Below are 15,076 nucleotides of genomic sequence, written 5' to 3'. Positions count from 1 at the left end.
AGATGCAAAAGACTGGCGCACCTCGCCATTAGGGTTTTAAAATGTTTCACGAGGACACTGCTCGATGGGGAAGGAAATTGACTGTGTAAAACGTATTATTATGGCTGGCTTTCCGTTGTAATGACAATACGCTTTCCGTGCACCTCATCACCATGCTTGTCGGAAAAGCGATAGAGGGAAATGATCCCTGAAGAAATACAGTGATGGAAGGAGATGGAGTACAGGGAATGACTTTTGGGGTTAGTCTGTGGGACAGAAAGACAGAGAGAGAGAGAGAGAGAGAGAGAGAGAGAGAGAGAGAGAGAGAGAAAGTGAGTGAGAGTATTAATGACAAAGATGAAGGTGGGCAACAAAACATTCAGGAATCAGCTCACAAAGTCATGCATGGTGATATGGCAATTTATTAATTTCTACATGACCTTACACTGCCATGATGTTCAGAAACTTTTATTCCAATTATATTAATACTGTTATTGTGCAAGACTGGCATTTAATGGTTCTTGTGTAAAATACATTTTACTCTCAATTTAGTTTATTTCATGTTAGTTTTGGATTCAATATTGATCATGGTTGCCCTGATATTGCACTGGACTACAGCACCCATAAGCCTTTGCATGCCACAGGTTTAGTGAATGCATTAGATCACATGACCAGAGCACATGAATCATACAGTTGTTTAATTTGGGTATTTAAGTCACATATCCTACAGCATTATTTAACAATCTTTAGTTGTTGACACCATTCTCTTTTTTCATGTCCATGTTGTTGTCTCTCCTTGTCATTTCTCATTTATACATAGTTCTATTGTGAATAAACATTGACCTACACTGGCAACTGTCTCCAATTAACGTTCCTGACACTATCAAACATGTGCTGTGACCTCATTATGGATCCATCAATGATAACTGTAAGTGAGTGTGATTAAATTAGCCGAAATGGTTAATCTAGCTACAAATTAAAAACTTATGGACACAGATGTTTTTTGGAACAAACAATCAATGCAATAAATAAGGTGATCAGAAAATGACAGACCTTACTTTAAAAAAACATGTCAAACTCCAACCTTGAAAATGTTTGCCTTTAAAACCGATGAAAAGGGTCAACCAGTCAATCCAAATGAAGTGACATGAAGTGACAAGTGTAGGAGAACAGGTGAACCCAGTGGAAACTCGTGTAAAAAGAGAGAGTGAATGCACTGCACTGCTGTATCACCTTCCTCTTTCTTTCTCCCACATAAACACATGCTCCTTTGATCCGGAGTAGCACTTAGACACAGTTTCAATAGAGTTGAGGTTTCACCGTCCACTGTTAGGGAGAAATAATTCGATCCGGAATCCCTCTCCCAGCATTTTAATAACCAATTTCAGCAAAGTGATTTGCGCTATGACTAACCAACTTAAAGCACCTGTATTGTCCGGAGATCTCACAATACAAGACATAATATTCGGCTGTGCTACAATATCTCTTATGGAAACAATGAAATCATGCGAAGGCTTCTCCACACCAAAAAAACATCTGGCAATGTGCACCTGAGGGACCTGTATTATGCTCTAAATTAAATTGCCACTGTGTAATGCACGATGCTAAATTCAATGAAAGCCTTTTTACACTTTTCTTTTGGGAGATTACGAGGGGCATGTTAGCAGATCCAAATAAAATATTACTTTTAATCTTTTCCCCTAAACATATTTTCATCCTTCCATCTTTTCCAAATGGGTTTGCAATGGCAGTTTATGAACAAGGCCAGGCTAAATTTGGAAACAATGATTTGAGTTTCAATGTATGAATTAAAAAGGCTAATCCAAAGGCCAATATTTCCTTCGGGTGAGCAGGCTGGTGGAAGCTGAAGAAAACCTCATCAGTATTCAGAAACCACAGTTATATAGTGACTAATGGAGGCTCAGAGCAGCCACTGAACTGGGAAAGTGCTTTACTTTTACACACTGAAGCATATCATCTGCTAGGTCATGTGACCTTCGAACAATAAAATGCTGTGTAAATAAATGCCTTAAAAACATATTTAAATAAATCAAATACTGTTTACTGTTACGGGAAAATGTCTTAAACACAAATTAAAAGGGATTACTTTTAGTGTCTATTTCATCAGTGATTTTGGTTAGTCTCTGTGCTAGAACCATTTCAAGGGGGTTTGCTACAATGAAGGCTTTCCTTATCAGGAATTCTTCACAGAAAGCTTAAAGAAGGCTAATTTTTCCTAAGATTGTGCATGTTTAGGTCATATGGCATCCATTTTCCTGTGACATCAAACATTATAAAGTAGAAAGGAAAAAAAAAACAATTAGCTAAAAGGTCCCTGGGATCAGAAGGAATAATTAGAGTGAAATGAAGTGACAGGTTTAACAGGCAGGGATAATTTCACATCGCCTTGCTTCCTGGGGGAAATCTGCCTTTTAATTGAGTTTGCCAGTTCTTTGTTTGGCAAACAGGTCTAGACCAGATACTGTTTCTATTTATAATAATTACCCCAATTTTTTTCTTAACATCTCTTTTTCCCATTTCTTATCTTTCTACTTCAAAACACAATTCCGAACATGATGATATTGCAGCATGAGAAAAAAAAACCTAGCACATTTTACCACAATGATAATCAAAATATCTGGTGATTCGAGTTTGCTGTATAGATGCTGCTCTTTTCATTACATAATGCCAGTAGGCTTGGAGGTAGATCACTGTTAGTTCTCAAGAATGAAGGCACAATGGTTTTTCCCATCAAGGCACAGCATGCCTATTCTCCCCGACTTCATTGTGGAGGAAAGAAGGAGGGGCGTTATTGTGAAACGGGTGAGGTACTGCCACCATCTTGGTTCCAGCCACGACATGGAATAACCCTGAACTCAATGAGGTGTTAAATGGGAAATTGTCAGTTTCCTGCCACTGCTTTAATGTCATTGCCCTCCTTATATGCACTTATGCGAACACACACGCACACACTCGCACACAAACACACACACCCAATAGACCCAGTGTTATTGCAAGGGCCCAGGGTTATCTAATCTACCGTAAGCATTTCTACCTGAGCATGTGTTTACAATAGGCTGCTGCATCTGGAGTGTTTTTGGAGTCTCCCTACCTGGACATCACAGATACACTTTCTTTTCATATAAGATATAACAGCAGATACTGTACTAGCACCAATGTTACATGCATAACTAAATAAAGATTAATAAATAATTCAACGATCCAAGGCACTAATCAAGCAACCTAAAACAAAAGAATTGAAAATTAAATGAAATCAGTGTAACAGCCTAATAATAAATAAGTAATAAATATCTATATAACCAGTGGGCAGTATTACATGATTAGTTTTTTTATATACAGTATTACATGAGTAGTTCATTGTTCTTCAGGATTATATTTGCTGGAGTAATTGTAATAAGTAATGCTCTTAAGTGTTTAACCCGGCAAAGTATCAGGCTTTTATTTCAGAAAACTCAAGTTTTTGCAAAGATCAATACATGAACAAAAAGATTTTGTCAAGGTAATTATCTGATAAATTTCTATTCCTTTTATAATTACTTCAAATAAGTTAAATTAACGATAATGCTACAATTTAAGCAATTTACGAAAGCTAATAAAGCCCTAGAAATCAGTTTTTTATGTTATAAAATCACTGCTGTATTCACTTATTATACACACGTATTAGTTATAATTTAAAGCTTTTATGTGTTACCCCAAAATCAGCATGTCAAGTAATTCTTCCATGTGAATCGAACTATAAAAATATATTTTGTAATGCATCATCTAGCCTCCTTTTTTCTCAAAAAAGTGAACCATAAGGTAAAAAAAACAAAAAAACAAAGCAAAGGAAAAAGAGATCCTGTATATTGCCTACAACTGCTGTCAGGTTGTTTCCATGAGAGATAGCCTCTGGCTTTGCAAAACCTTCTCACATCAGTGTGTGTTGTCAGCCCGGCACTTCTCTTGTATAATCTAAAGACAGAAGAGGGAGCGAGGGGCTTCGATTACAGAGTTTAAACGGGAAGGGGAATTAAACTGTTTTTGTGAGAAATGTTCTAATAAGGCTGACTATGTAAAAAAGTGAGTATGTTGTGTTTGGCATTTCATTCGCACACAGAGTGCAGCAATCGTGTGTGAGCGTGTGTGGGTGCAAGCGTGTTTGTGTGTGTGTGTGTGTGTGTGTGTGTGTGTGTGTGTGTGTGTGTGAAAACAGAGAATATCTCAGTTTCTTTTCTTCTCTCTGTCACCCACCAATGCACACACACAAACACACACACACACACACACACACACACACACACACACACACACACACACACACACACAAACACTAGTTTCCAATGTTTCCGCTGAGTATCATTATACCTTAAGTGCAAGCAAATGGTTAATTTGCTTAATTGAATTCCTCTCGTTATTAGGATCTGTGCAGTGCAAACAAGGTGTTATGAGATCGGGGGGGGACGGGGTACCTGCTACACTTATAAATGGCTTCAGCCTGTTCATTCTTCGTTCGTTCTTTCCTGAAGATTTCATTTCCCTTTGTATTTTTCCTTTCAGCTACAGAACTGATTTAGTACAGATACATGGGAATTTTCAAGGTATGTTATATTCTACAACACTTTATAGTGCCCTGCTACAAACCCAGAATTCTATTTTTCAGCTCCTCACCCCTAATCTAAAGCAGGACCATAGAGCAAACACAACTGCTCTGTTTGTTTTCATGTGCTTCATCTGGAAGAGGTCCGGATATGAAAAAGGCAGTCTGAAAAAAAAAATCTGAGGCAGTAAACATTTGGAGATATTGTCTCATACGATGTGGAATTCACTGAGAAAATAGCTGCAGTGGCAACTCTGTTTTTCTTCAATCTTTTGTAGATGGGAAGCCATTTGAATTCCAAAAAGCACAGTAATAATGGAATAATTCACACAGTCCTGTTTTTATAGATGAGAAAAAAAAACACTTGGTGCAAAGCATGTGCCATTTGCAATTTTGCAAACAGATTTCCATTTTGTTTCTGTTTGTTTAATACATTCAATAAGTCATATTTAAATGAGCCAGTGGAGAAGCCATGTTCCAATATTGCAGCATTTTCAGGTAGCTGCACTTAAAATCTCTTTGGGCAGCAGTTTGACATGCTACCTGCAGCTGCTCACTTAGATCCAGCTTTTCAGTGTTGTTATTGCATCATGTTGTAGCAGCATGTTGTTTCCTGATTACTGAGACACTGGACATCTGTTACAAAGAACTGGGAAAAACATATATAACGTTCCATTATATATATAAATGGGATATATATATATATATATATATATATATATATATATATATATATATATATATATATATATATATACATATATATATATATATATATATATATATATATATATATATATATATATATATATATATATATATATATATATATATATATATATATATATATATATATATATATATATATATATACACACACACACACATACAGTGGAACCTCTGAGCTCGCAGCCTCAGCGCTCGCGACCTCGCATGCTCGCGACTTTCATTCCGACCAGCGAAAACACACTTAAAACACACTTTACATACTATATAAAGTGAGTACCCATTACTGTATTTTCTGTACTGTATTGTACTGTAATTTCTGTACTTCTCTACTGCATACTTTACTGTACCTGTACTTTATTTTTTTTAATTAAGCATTGTAATTGTTGTTAATTTACATAAAGTATTGTTAAAATAGTCTAATAATTAAGTGTTTTGGAGTGAAATATTGTTATTTACTCATTTAAATCGATTTCGTATAGTGTTGTTTGGGTTTTTACTGGGTTGGAAGGGGCGTATCAAAAGGTCGCGAAAATTCGAACTCATGACCGGTCTTGGTCCCTAACCTCGCGAGCTCCGAGGTTCCACTGTATATATATATATATATATATATATATATATATATATATATATATATATATATATATATATATCTAAATATGTCATTTATCTTACTGTTTACTCAACTGCATTTCACAAAATCAGTCGTCCCATTTTATTTATGAGTGGATAAAAACTTAACTGGTCAGCAAGCCACCAATCAGGGTAGCCTGTGCTCTGTTTGTTTTGATTGCCGCTTGACACGATTTAGGCATAGGTGACATGGGCATCCGACCAGAAAGGCATCTTGCTGGGGGGACAGCATGGGGCATCCACACCAAAAAATATACAAATAAAAAATCTATCCCTTTTTTTTTTTTTTAACTGTGCACCCACTGAAAAGTTTCCTCAATCATACACTCAGAAAGAGGAGATGGGGGTTGGGTGATGTCAACACAGCTTTCAGGGTTTTCAGTGGGAGAACTGACAAGACCTGGAGTGACGTCACATCAGTAAGAAAAGCTGAATCCAAATTAAAATGATGGATGACAAAAAAGGTCTAAACCCTCAGGAGCCTGATTCAGTCAAAAGAAGTAGGGGGGAAACATGCAAAAGATCAAGGTGTGTATGCAGCTCTATCACTCATCTCATTATTTAAATAGTATAAGCTAATGCATTTAATAAAATAGGCTAATAACTGTATATCACTTAGATTATGTAATGTTGCCTGCTATGCTTTTATACATAAAGCAATCATATTTCTTTTAGCTGTATAACATTATAATTTATAGTATGTATTTTATCATAATTTGCACAGCAGAAAAACAATTACAGCCTCACTAGTCTAGCTGGATTGTAGTTAAAATAGCACTTGTTTTTGGTTACCTTTAATTAAGATTAAGGATTTTCTGTGAGTTCAGTAAGGGGGAATCTATTCAAATCTATTTGAATCTATTTAAAAGACATATTTTATTAGGATATAGATGTTGTATGTATCTTATGGCTACAAATAGTCAATGAGCTATATGGCTCTTGGTTCTGAGAGTTTAACAAATTGTGCAGTAAATGCATTTAGTGATGTTTATATATGAAAGTAAACCCGCAGAAATGTATCCAAATTTGTTGACTGCTCTGAGAATATTTCTTACTCATCCAGTGACGGAAGCTGAAGCAGAGAGCAGTTAAAACTATTCAATGGGGGAGACTTTGGGTCATGGCGTGGTTCACCCAGGGCATAATTTTTTTTACCTACCGTACCTCTACTTTTACTGAAGTACATGCTTTGTGTACTTCGTCCACCACCAATTTGAAATATATATATTCTGTATATATATATATATATATATATATATATATATATATATATATATATATATATATCATATATTATCACTGTCAATCAATTAAAATATTAAATCGCAACTTAATCACACATTTTTATTTGGTCCAAGTGTAACTTGAATTAATCCTTTTTAAGTTTTTAATGCTCTTATCAACATGGTCATGGACAAATTAAGATGCTTTATGCAAATGTATGTTAATTATTACTGAAACCATATTTAACTAAAGCATGAAGACAAAATATTCTTGTAAATGTTTTAAAGTAATGTTTTTTTAAATTACAAAAATCAGGACACTAAACAGAACTTTTGCTATGTTTCCACACAAACAGTTTTGATTGGCAGATATGTGCACCATGGCAGATTTTGATGCTTGATTTGAGACTTGGCGCATCAGCAAAAAAAAAAAATTAGAATAATTATGAATAAAAAAGATGCTTTGGAGTTGTTTTATTTGATAACTGAGTAAAGAAAGAACGTTGTGAATAAATGTGTGTTGCGTTTAATGTTTTTATTCACTTTTTTATATTTATTTATTTATATTTGTAATATAAATGGTTAAATAGAAATGCACGCTGCATTAATTCCACATTAATGAAATTAGTGCAGTTCAAATGAATTTGCATCTGGGTCTACTCAAACAATCCAACACCCAGATAGGGGTCATACAAAGGACACAGTCATACAGCCTAAATATAAGATGGAGAGAGAAAATTAGTAAATTGCCTTTATGTGTACCACCACTACAATATCCAAATCTATTTTTGTAAATTCAGTCTCAGTCTCTTATTGCTGAGTGAATATGACAAGCCAGTCGACTAGCTGATTAGCCCCTCCCATTTAACTGTATGATCTCACACTGGGTGACACAAATGAGCTTTAGATCTTTAAAGGTAGCTTTTCCAATTAAAAAAAGTGCCACGTTCTGTCAGGCATATAAATGGCCATGCTTTTAACTGGGTGCTTGCTTGCATGGACAGTCAGAACTTGAATAGAGCCTTTACCAGAGTGCTTAACTAGCAGAAACTACAGCAGCATGACTAAGATGCTGTGTCAGAAGGACTAATAGCCTTAAACACACTGCTGCATCTGATGCACCCCCCAGGTCATATATTGAAGTAAAAGAGGATTCTCCACTTTGGACAATATGAGCTGCGTTTCAAAAGACATTAGTGAAGCTATTTAGTTCTTTGGGTGAAATTAAGAAGTGGTGAATAAGGTTGGTAAATTAACAACTTCATACTGAGTTTTGCAGGTGCTGAAATAGATGTTTTATGTTCTTTATTTAGTCTCTATAATTTTAAGTAGTGGTATATATTATTTTATTTAAAGCCCTTGATTTTGATATATAAAAACATTTTGGTTTAAACATTTCTGATTCATGAAAAAGATAAAGACATTAAAACTCGTCCTAACTTTAGGGTCAGAAATGTGTGGAAGAAAGACATGCCTATGTTACTCACTATGTGCAATGTAATTATTACCTCACCACATGCATGCAACTTGATTCTGAATAGCTTATGGTGTATAGAGACTAGATATGTCCTATATCAGATATAAGATAAGTTTAAACTCAGTTTTCAAGATGAAATATGTTCCAGCCTAACTTTCCAACTTTCAGTCTGAAATCAAGCAGCAAACATTCCTGCTTGTTTCTTTTCTTTTGGTTCAAATGTCATGGCAATAATGAAATAGTGCTGAGATAATATTGCTCAGTGCAGTTATACAGAACGGTGATTCTCCACAGTCCTCCTTCACCACAACAACATGTCCTGTTCTGTTTCTCACACAGAGACTGTGTATGTGTGTATGTGTGTGTGTTTGTCTGCAAGATTATCAAGCTGCCACACATCAGACTAGTAAAAAATGTGTAAAAACAGTTTAGGATAGACCTTCCAGCCATTCATAAAGGATAACCACTCTGATGTTGTCTCATGGCACTGACTGAGCGGAGTCTGCCCGGATTTAATGTTGACACCATGTCCTGGCAACTCCCTAGAAACCTACTTAAAATGCCCGGACACTGGGTTCAGCAATAGACATTATTTTTTTAGAAAATATATGAAAAAAATTGGCTAAAGAATAGTAGAGAATAAAATGAGGGAGGTGGGTGGCACTAAGCTAACTCTGGTCACAGAACCAACATAATGGTTTCTGTCGACAGGCTAACTCTTCTCCAGAGACACCTGCCTTGCCAGCAACCTTTGGGCGAGACTGGAGGGCTGAGAGTCATTAATCGTGCCTCATGTGTCTGCTCGCTCACCATGTGATGGCACTTATCTATTCTGCAATGCCATAATCAGGAAAAAATAATTACAGCTGAACACGATCAAGCTGGGAAATATATTACTGCTATTTCCCTTTATTGTGTCATAGAATTGGATCATTTTTAAGGTGCTCCAGAATGCACAAACAGGGAAGATGCACTATGACCCAACATACAATCAAGGCTATCAGAAGTAACACATATTGACAACTGTAATGTCGATAAGTGGATCACCATCAGGTAATTTAAAGAACAAAGATGTTGGTTGCATTTGCACTAGGAAAGTGGTGTCATGAGACCTGTGGCAGAGTTTTGGAGAGCTGTGCACCAATTCTTTAGCCATGGGTCTGCCCTATGGCAAAATGCTCTGGCCTGGCATCTGAAGAAGTGGTACAGCACACCCCAGGCTATGTTGCTGCCAGCCCAGCTGCTTCAGTAACTAACAGGCATACCCAAATACCTCCCATAGCATGTGGGCTACATCATTGCCAAAGTCCAGTCCCGCCTTCCAAATCAGACCTCTTCAGCCACCAAACTGAGGAACAGGCAAACGAACAAGGGATTAAATGGGCTTCACATGCAGAGCAACAGCTAGGGAGCTTTCTTCACATACCCAAGATCTGGCATAAGATTGAGCCAAGTTACTACAGAGAAAACCCTCAGCCAAAACTGACACCACATGCTCTCGCCCACTCACTCTGGAGTGTTTCTTCAGACGTCATGTGCAACTCTGAGCTAGAATATCTCAGATGCTGTCATATGCATGATGATCTTAAACACCTAAATCTTGCTTTTAAAAACCTACAAATATGAATACCTAATCCTTCTGTATGAGCTTTGTTTGTCATGTGCATTTGTTTTTGTTCTATTCCCCAACGTTGGATGATTACCTTAATGTGTTCCCCTTTTCTGTGCTAAGAATTTGATTAGTTTAATTATGCCCTTGATTTCTATCCTATGTTAACTTTTAATGCACGGTTTATTTTAATGCACAGTTTAGTTTTATTTACTTATATTTTATTCTTGATTATAGATATTCAAATGTTAGCCCTGTCTGTCTATTCATGCTATATCAACCATGATGATGATTTTTTATTTTATTTTATGTATTTCATGTATTTCTCCCTTGCATCCTGTTTTCACTAACTGCACATTGCAGAATCTGAGCCAGGGGTCTTTCGTTGTTTTTGTTGTTTTTTTTCCTTTTTTCATCACAATCCCCCTTAATTAATTACTACATTCATTACTGAGTACCTGTTCAAATATCTTAAACATAATCCAAAATTCTAAAACTCAAAAACAAGTAAACATTCTGTATAAATAACAAATACCAAATTGGATCTGATGTGTTCTGTCAATTGTGTTATTAAAGAATAAACAACTCTCTGGTAAGCTCTATTGCTCTAATAAAAAGACAACAAAAATTTATTGAACAAATTTTAAAACATGTTCAAGTAATTAATCTTTACAGAGGAGGAATCTGGTGTTAATTTCATTGTAATGTGATCCTCGGTTACCAAAGGGTTTAAGAATTTCTGCTCTAGTGACTATGATTAAACAGTTCAACCATACAGCAGATGTGTTAAAATGGGAAGTGATCATATTAATGGATGGCAGAAGCAGCTAAAATGGCCATCTGGTTTCATACAGACAGTTTAGCTGAGACAAAAAAAGATCTAGAGAGCTTGAGTTGGGTTTAGGAAGAACAGGGGTTATGTGGTAGGGTTAGCTTGAAGAAAAAGTCATGCTGTGTGCAGCTTGCTCCCCACCAAGCACTGCCATTCACAGAGCTCTCCTGTGAGACACTGTGACGGTCGGCTGAGCTGAGGACTTTCGAGACTAGTAAGGCAGTTCCATATCCATCTCTGAATCTTACAGCAATTTCAACTCTCTCATTTTCTCTGCAAGTTCATCCAACCACTGCACTGCACTGCACAGTTTCAGACACAGGTTAGGAGCTTGTGTTAGTGGCCACAACAAAATCAGAATAAAAAAGTGTGTGGTTGTTATCATTTAAAAATCCTATATGATCTTCCATTCACAATCAAAGTCATAGATATCACATCTATAACATAACCTTGTGATGGTCAATGTAAAAATTCACTAAAGCTCTTGACCTGGATCTTTATGTATTGCCCTTTTGTTCCTTGATTGGTTGATTCAATAACTTGTTTTTGATTGGCTTGCTTTTTCTCCCTTTCTAAGAAGGCTTCAGAGTAAAAATGACTGAGGACTCGATCCCTGAGTGTTTTCCAGATCTGCTGAAGATTAACTCTCTCAAAGTAAATCAAACAGAAGCTAAAGTAATTAGTAAAGAGAGAAATTATGCTAATAAGCCTGAGGAGCTTGTTAGGTCATTTTCATTATGCATGTTAAGCCTTGACTTGGGGCAGGGTTTCTCCAAAGGAAGATTAATTATGAACAATGAGAAAAGGTGGAGAAATGGATTTCATAAGCAGCACTCACAAGCAACTTTTGGAAACAGCCTTTTCGGGACAACAAAAATCTCTTTGCCTTCAACAAACAAAGAAGCAGGTTGCAGAATTGTGGGTTGATCAAATAAACATAAATTAATGACAAATGTGGCACACCAAGTGGGAAGTCATAAAAGCCTTTCTAAATTCCTTGGCATCCTGAAATCCCTGCGCAGTCTACACACTCACACGCCTCACAGGGCTGTTCACTGTACTCTCACACAGAAATTAATCCATCGCAAAAATTCCTGACTCTTTGTTTCCACTAGAAGTGATTTGTCATTATCTTTGGTCCATAAGTTGCACTGCGGCAGGCCGGTACTCAAGCATACAGGACAATAAATACTCAAACAAATGAAGCTGTCAATCAAATGTTTACAGAACCTTTCAGCGTGTCGATATGCATTAGCCACTGTCTGACTCTCATTTGTGTAATTAATCAATTCTCACCTTCAACTGCACATACCATTATTTCCTATTGCTATCGCATTGAACTCATAGAAATAAAAGTAGAAGAATCAGACAAACCAATGTTGTAATTGAAAAAAAAAAAAAAACTAAGATCTATGAGCAAAAAAACATTGTAAGTGATTTTAGCTTTCTTCTGTACAGACAAGTAAAGACTGATTGCTCAATAAAGTAGAATTACTCGATGCGTGATTATGTGTGTGTACAGGCACATGTATTTACATCTAAGTAGATACCAACTCGTCAATCTATAGGGGAAATATCTGACTGTTTTGACCTCGTGGGAACATTTGGATGATCCTCATGAGAGGATAGTTTTATTTAATAAACCTGTAACTGTTGGTTATAAAAGAGGAATAGTTCAAATATTTCCTTCAGGCAACTGAGGTTAAGGTTAGAGTTAGATTTATGGTGTGGTATAACATTAATTAGCTGTGTGAATAATTATCCCTGCTGAAAGTCCCCAGAAGGAGAGTAAGACAAATGTTTGTGCAAGTGTGTGTGTGTGTGTGTGTGTGTGTGTGTGTGTGTGTGTGTGTGTGTTTGTGTGTATACATATGTTTCCCGGGGACTGAGTCAGCTAATCCATACCCTTTCAGTTGTTAATTGACTGTGTTTAAAAATGTCAAGAGAAAATTTACTTCATTGCAACTTTCACTTGTTAAATCTCAATACTGCCATCTCTCACTGTGTCGACATCAAAGCACGCAATCAAAGCCTTATCAATTTAGACGAACAAGCGCAATCCAAACTGAAAGGTCTTCCACACTTCTGTAAGCCGTGTCACTGTTTTATAACCTACAGCAGTCGTGTTGGCAGATTTTCTCTGTTTTTCCTCTCTCCGTGTCTCTTGTGAGTTCAGGGTTTGGCACTGTTCCCAGATCAGAGAGGCAGTGTTGAGTGAGAGCTGTGGAGAAGTCATTATTGCCAGCATGCTGCTATCAGACAGCGTTTAGATCATCGAGGCAGAGGCCCTGCTTATCACACAAGGTTCAGAATTCAGCACACCCCCGTAGGTTGTGCATTCGGGTCCTCGGGGAAATGCTGTGTTTCACGGCAAAACCGCTTATTGCATCAGAGGCCTCAGTATCAATTATACAATAAAGACTACTACTATTTCCTCAATTGATTTCCCTTCGCATTCAACTGCACAACCCGTTTAGAGAATATGATTTGACAATGCAAACAATACAGAATCCAATACGTAATTGTCATAAAATTGCCTGAATTAGGAAAAAGCTACTTAAAAAAAGAACAATGGAACATGATAACCTCTGCCTTACCGTCATAAAGCCGTCTAATAACCCAGAGTCAGGTTTGGGAGGGGCTTGCAGGCGCTCCATGGACCACTTTTCAATTATGGAGGACACCTGGCTGTTCTCTGTGTTTAAAATACGGAACCCTGACATGTTCACACCACTGTAGCGGTACGGCTCCACGTCCAGCGCAAACAGATCCTGCAGGGAAATGTGAAAAATTACACTTAATAATATATTGGTTATTTTGACCCAAATGCCGTGGTCATTTATATTTACAGTATAAATTAGTGACCAAAAAAAAAAAATGCAGAATGAGTTCTAAACAGATACAATACACATAAGAATGTTTTTTTTTTTGTTTGTTTGTTTTATGTTTTTCTGTTTGTTTGACAAGGCTTTCCAGAAATGTTCATGGAGCATCTGGTTACAACTAGAGGTGTGTATTGGCAATGGATCCCTGCAAAAAACAAAAAGAAATCACACAAGCAGGAGGTCTCTGCACTGCACTAGTAGAACATGTCACAGGAAGGTGCAAACGAAAAATAATAGTGGAAATGGAATGAAAAGAATAAAAACAGACTCATGCATATCTTTTGTTTTATTAATGGCCACTCACACTTTAAATCTGAATAGAAATAGAGATATGTTCTTTTTGGAGGACAAAACAGTTATAGATAAAGGTAGTGGCATTGGGCTGTTCCCTTAATATATTCTAATGCTACTAAAGATGTAACTGTACAGAAGATGACTTAGTAGATTTTCTGCTATGTGACCTTATTATTTAATACTTCATGCACCATTCTGTCTTCCTCTCTCTCTCTCTCTCTCTCTCTCTCTCTCTCTCTCTCTCTCTCTCTCTCTATCTATCTATCATCTGTCTGTCTGTCTGTCAGTCTGTCTGTCTGTCTTTCACTTTCACATGCACAGACGAAGAACTGATAGCGGTTAGGGGAAGAAAATCTGGCAGAAAATGGAGTCCATATGCAGCCTCTCTGTAGCACGGTTGTTCACTCTGTTGGGTGAATTAAGCTCACAGTTCTACGGTTTCTATCTGCCAAGCTCTCTATTGGCAAAACTAATTATTCTGCTGTCAGACATGTTCAATCATCAATCATATACTTTCTTTCTCTTTTTTTATTGTTATTATTTTTTCGAATATGACTGTTAATGTATATTAAATGAATGTGCTTTTTTTTATCTTGTGTTGTTTCTTTCACATAAAATGAAAGCAGGTAAATGCATTGTTGTTATTCTGGAGGATAAATTTCATAATCAGTGCAAGTCAGAAGGTTTGGAGCGTTTTAATTTGCCTAGAAAACGGGCAGCGCAGAGAATTGGCAAGTGCAGCCTTGTCGCAGATATATGTGTGAGATATGGCCTTAATCAAAATTTAATTTTAATAATGTCTAAGTCATGAAAATAGGGCA

General features: G+C 36.6%; 1 protein-coding gene across 3 annotated transcripts in view; it reads right to left on the bottom strand.

The window, feature by feature from the left end:
* The window catches only part of grik2 (glutamate receptor, ionotropic, kainate 2), a 132,082-nt gene that overhangs the window by 62,948 nt on the left and 54,058 nt on the right, over window positions 1-15,076 (bottom strand). For all 3 annotated transcript variants that reach the window (XM_046847150.1, XM_046847152.1, XM_046847151.1), the window contains one exon: window positions 13,674-13,847. In XM_046847150.1, the coding sequence (XP_046703106.1) occupies window positions 13,674-13,847 (174 nt within the window). The remainder of the gene's footprint in view (window positions 1-13,673; window positions 13,848-15,076) is intronic.

Source organism: Silurus meridionalis, chromosome 4 (assembly GCF_014805685.1).
Source record: "Silurus meridionalis isolate SWU-2019-XX chromosome 4, ASM1480568v1, whole genome shotgun sequence".
In the NCBI taxonomy this organism is placed as follows: Eukaryota; Metazoa; Chordata; class Actinopteri; order Siluriformes; family Siluridae; genus Silurus; species Silurus meridionalis.
The sequence above is the reverse complement of the archived record's forward strand: the minus strand, read 5'-3'. Positions and strand labels throughout refer to the sequence as shown.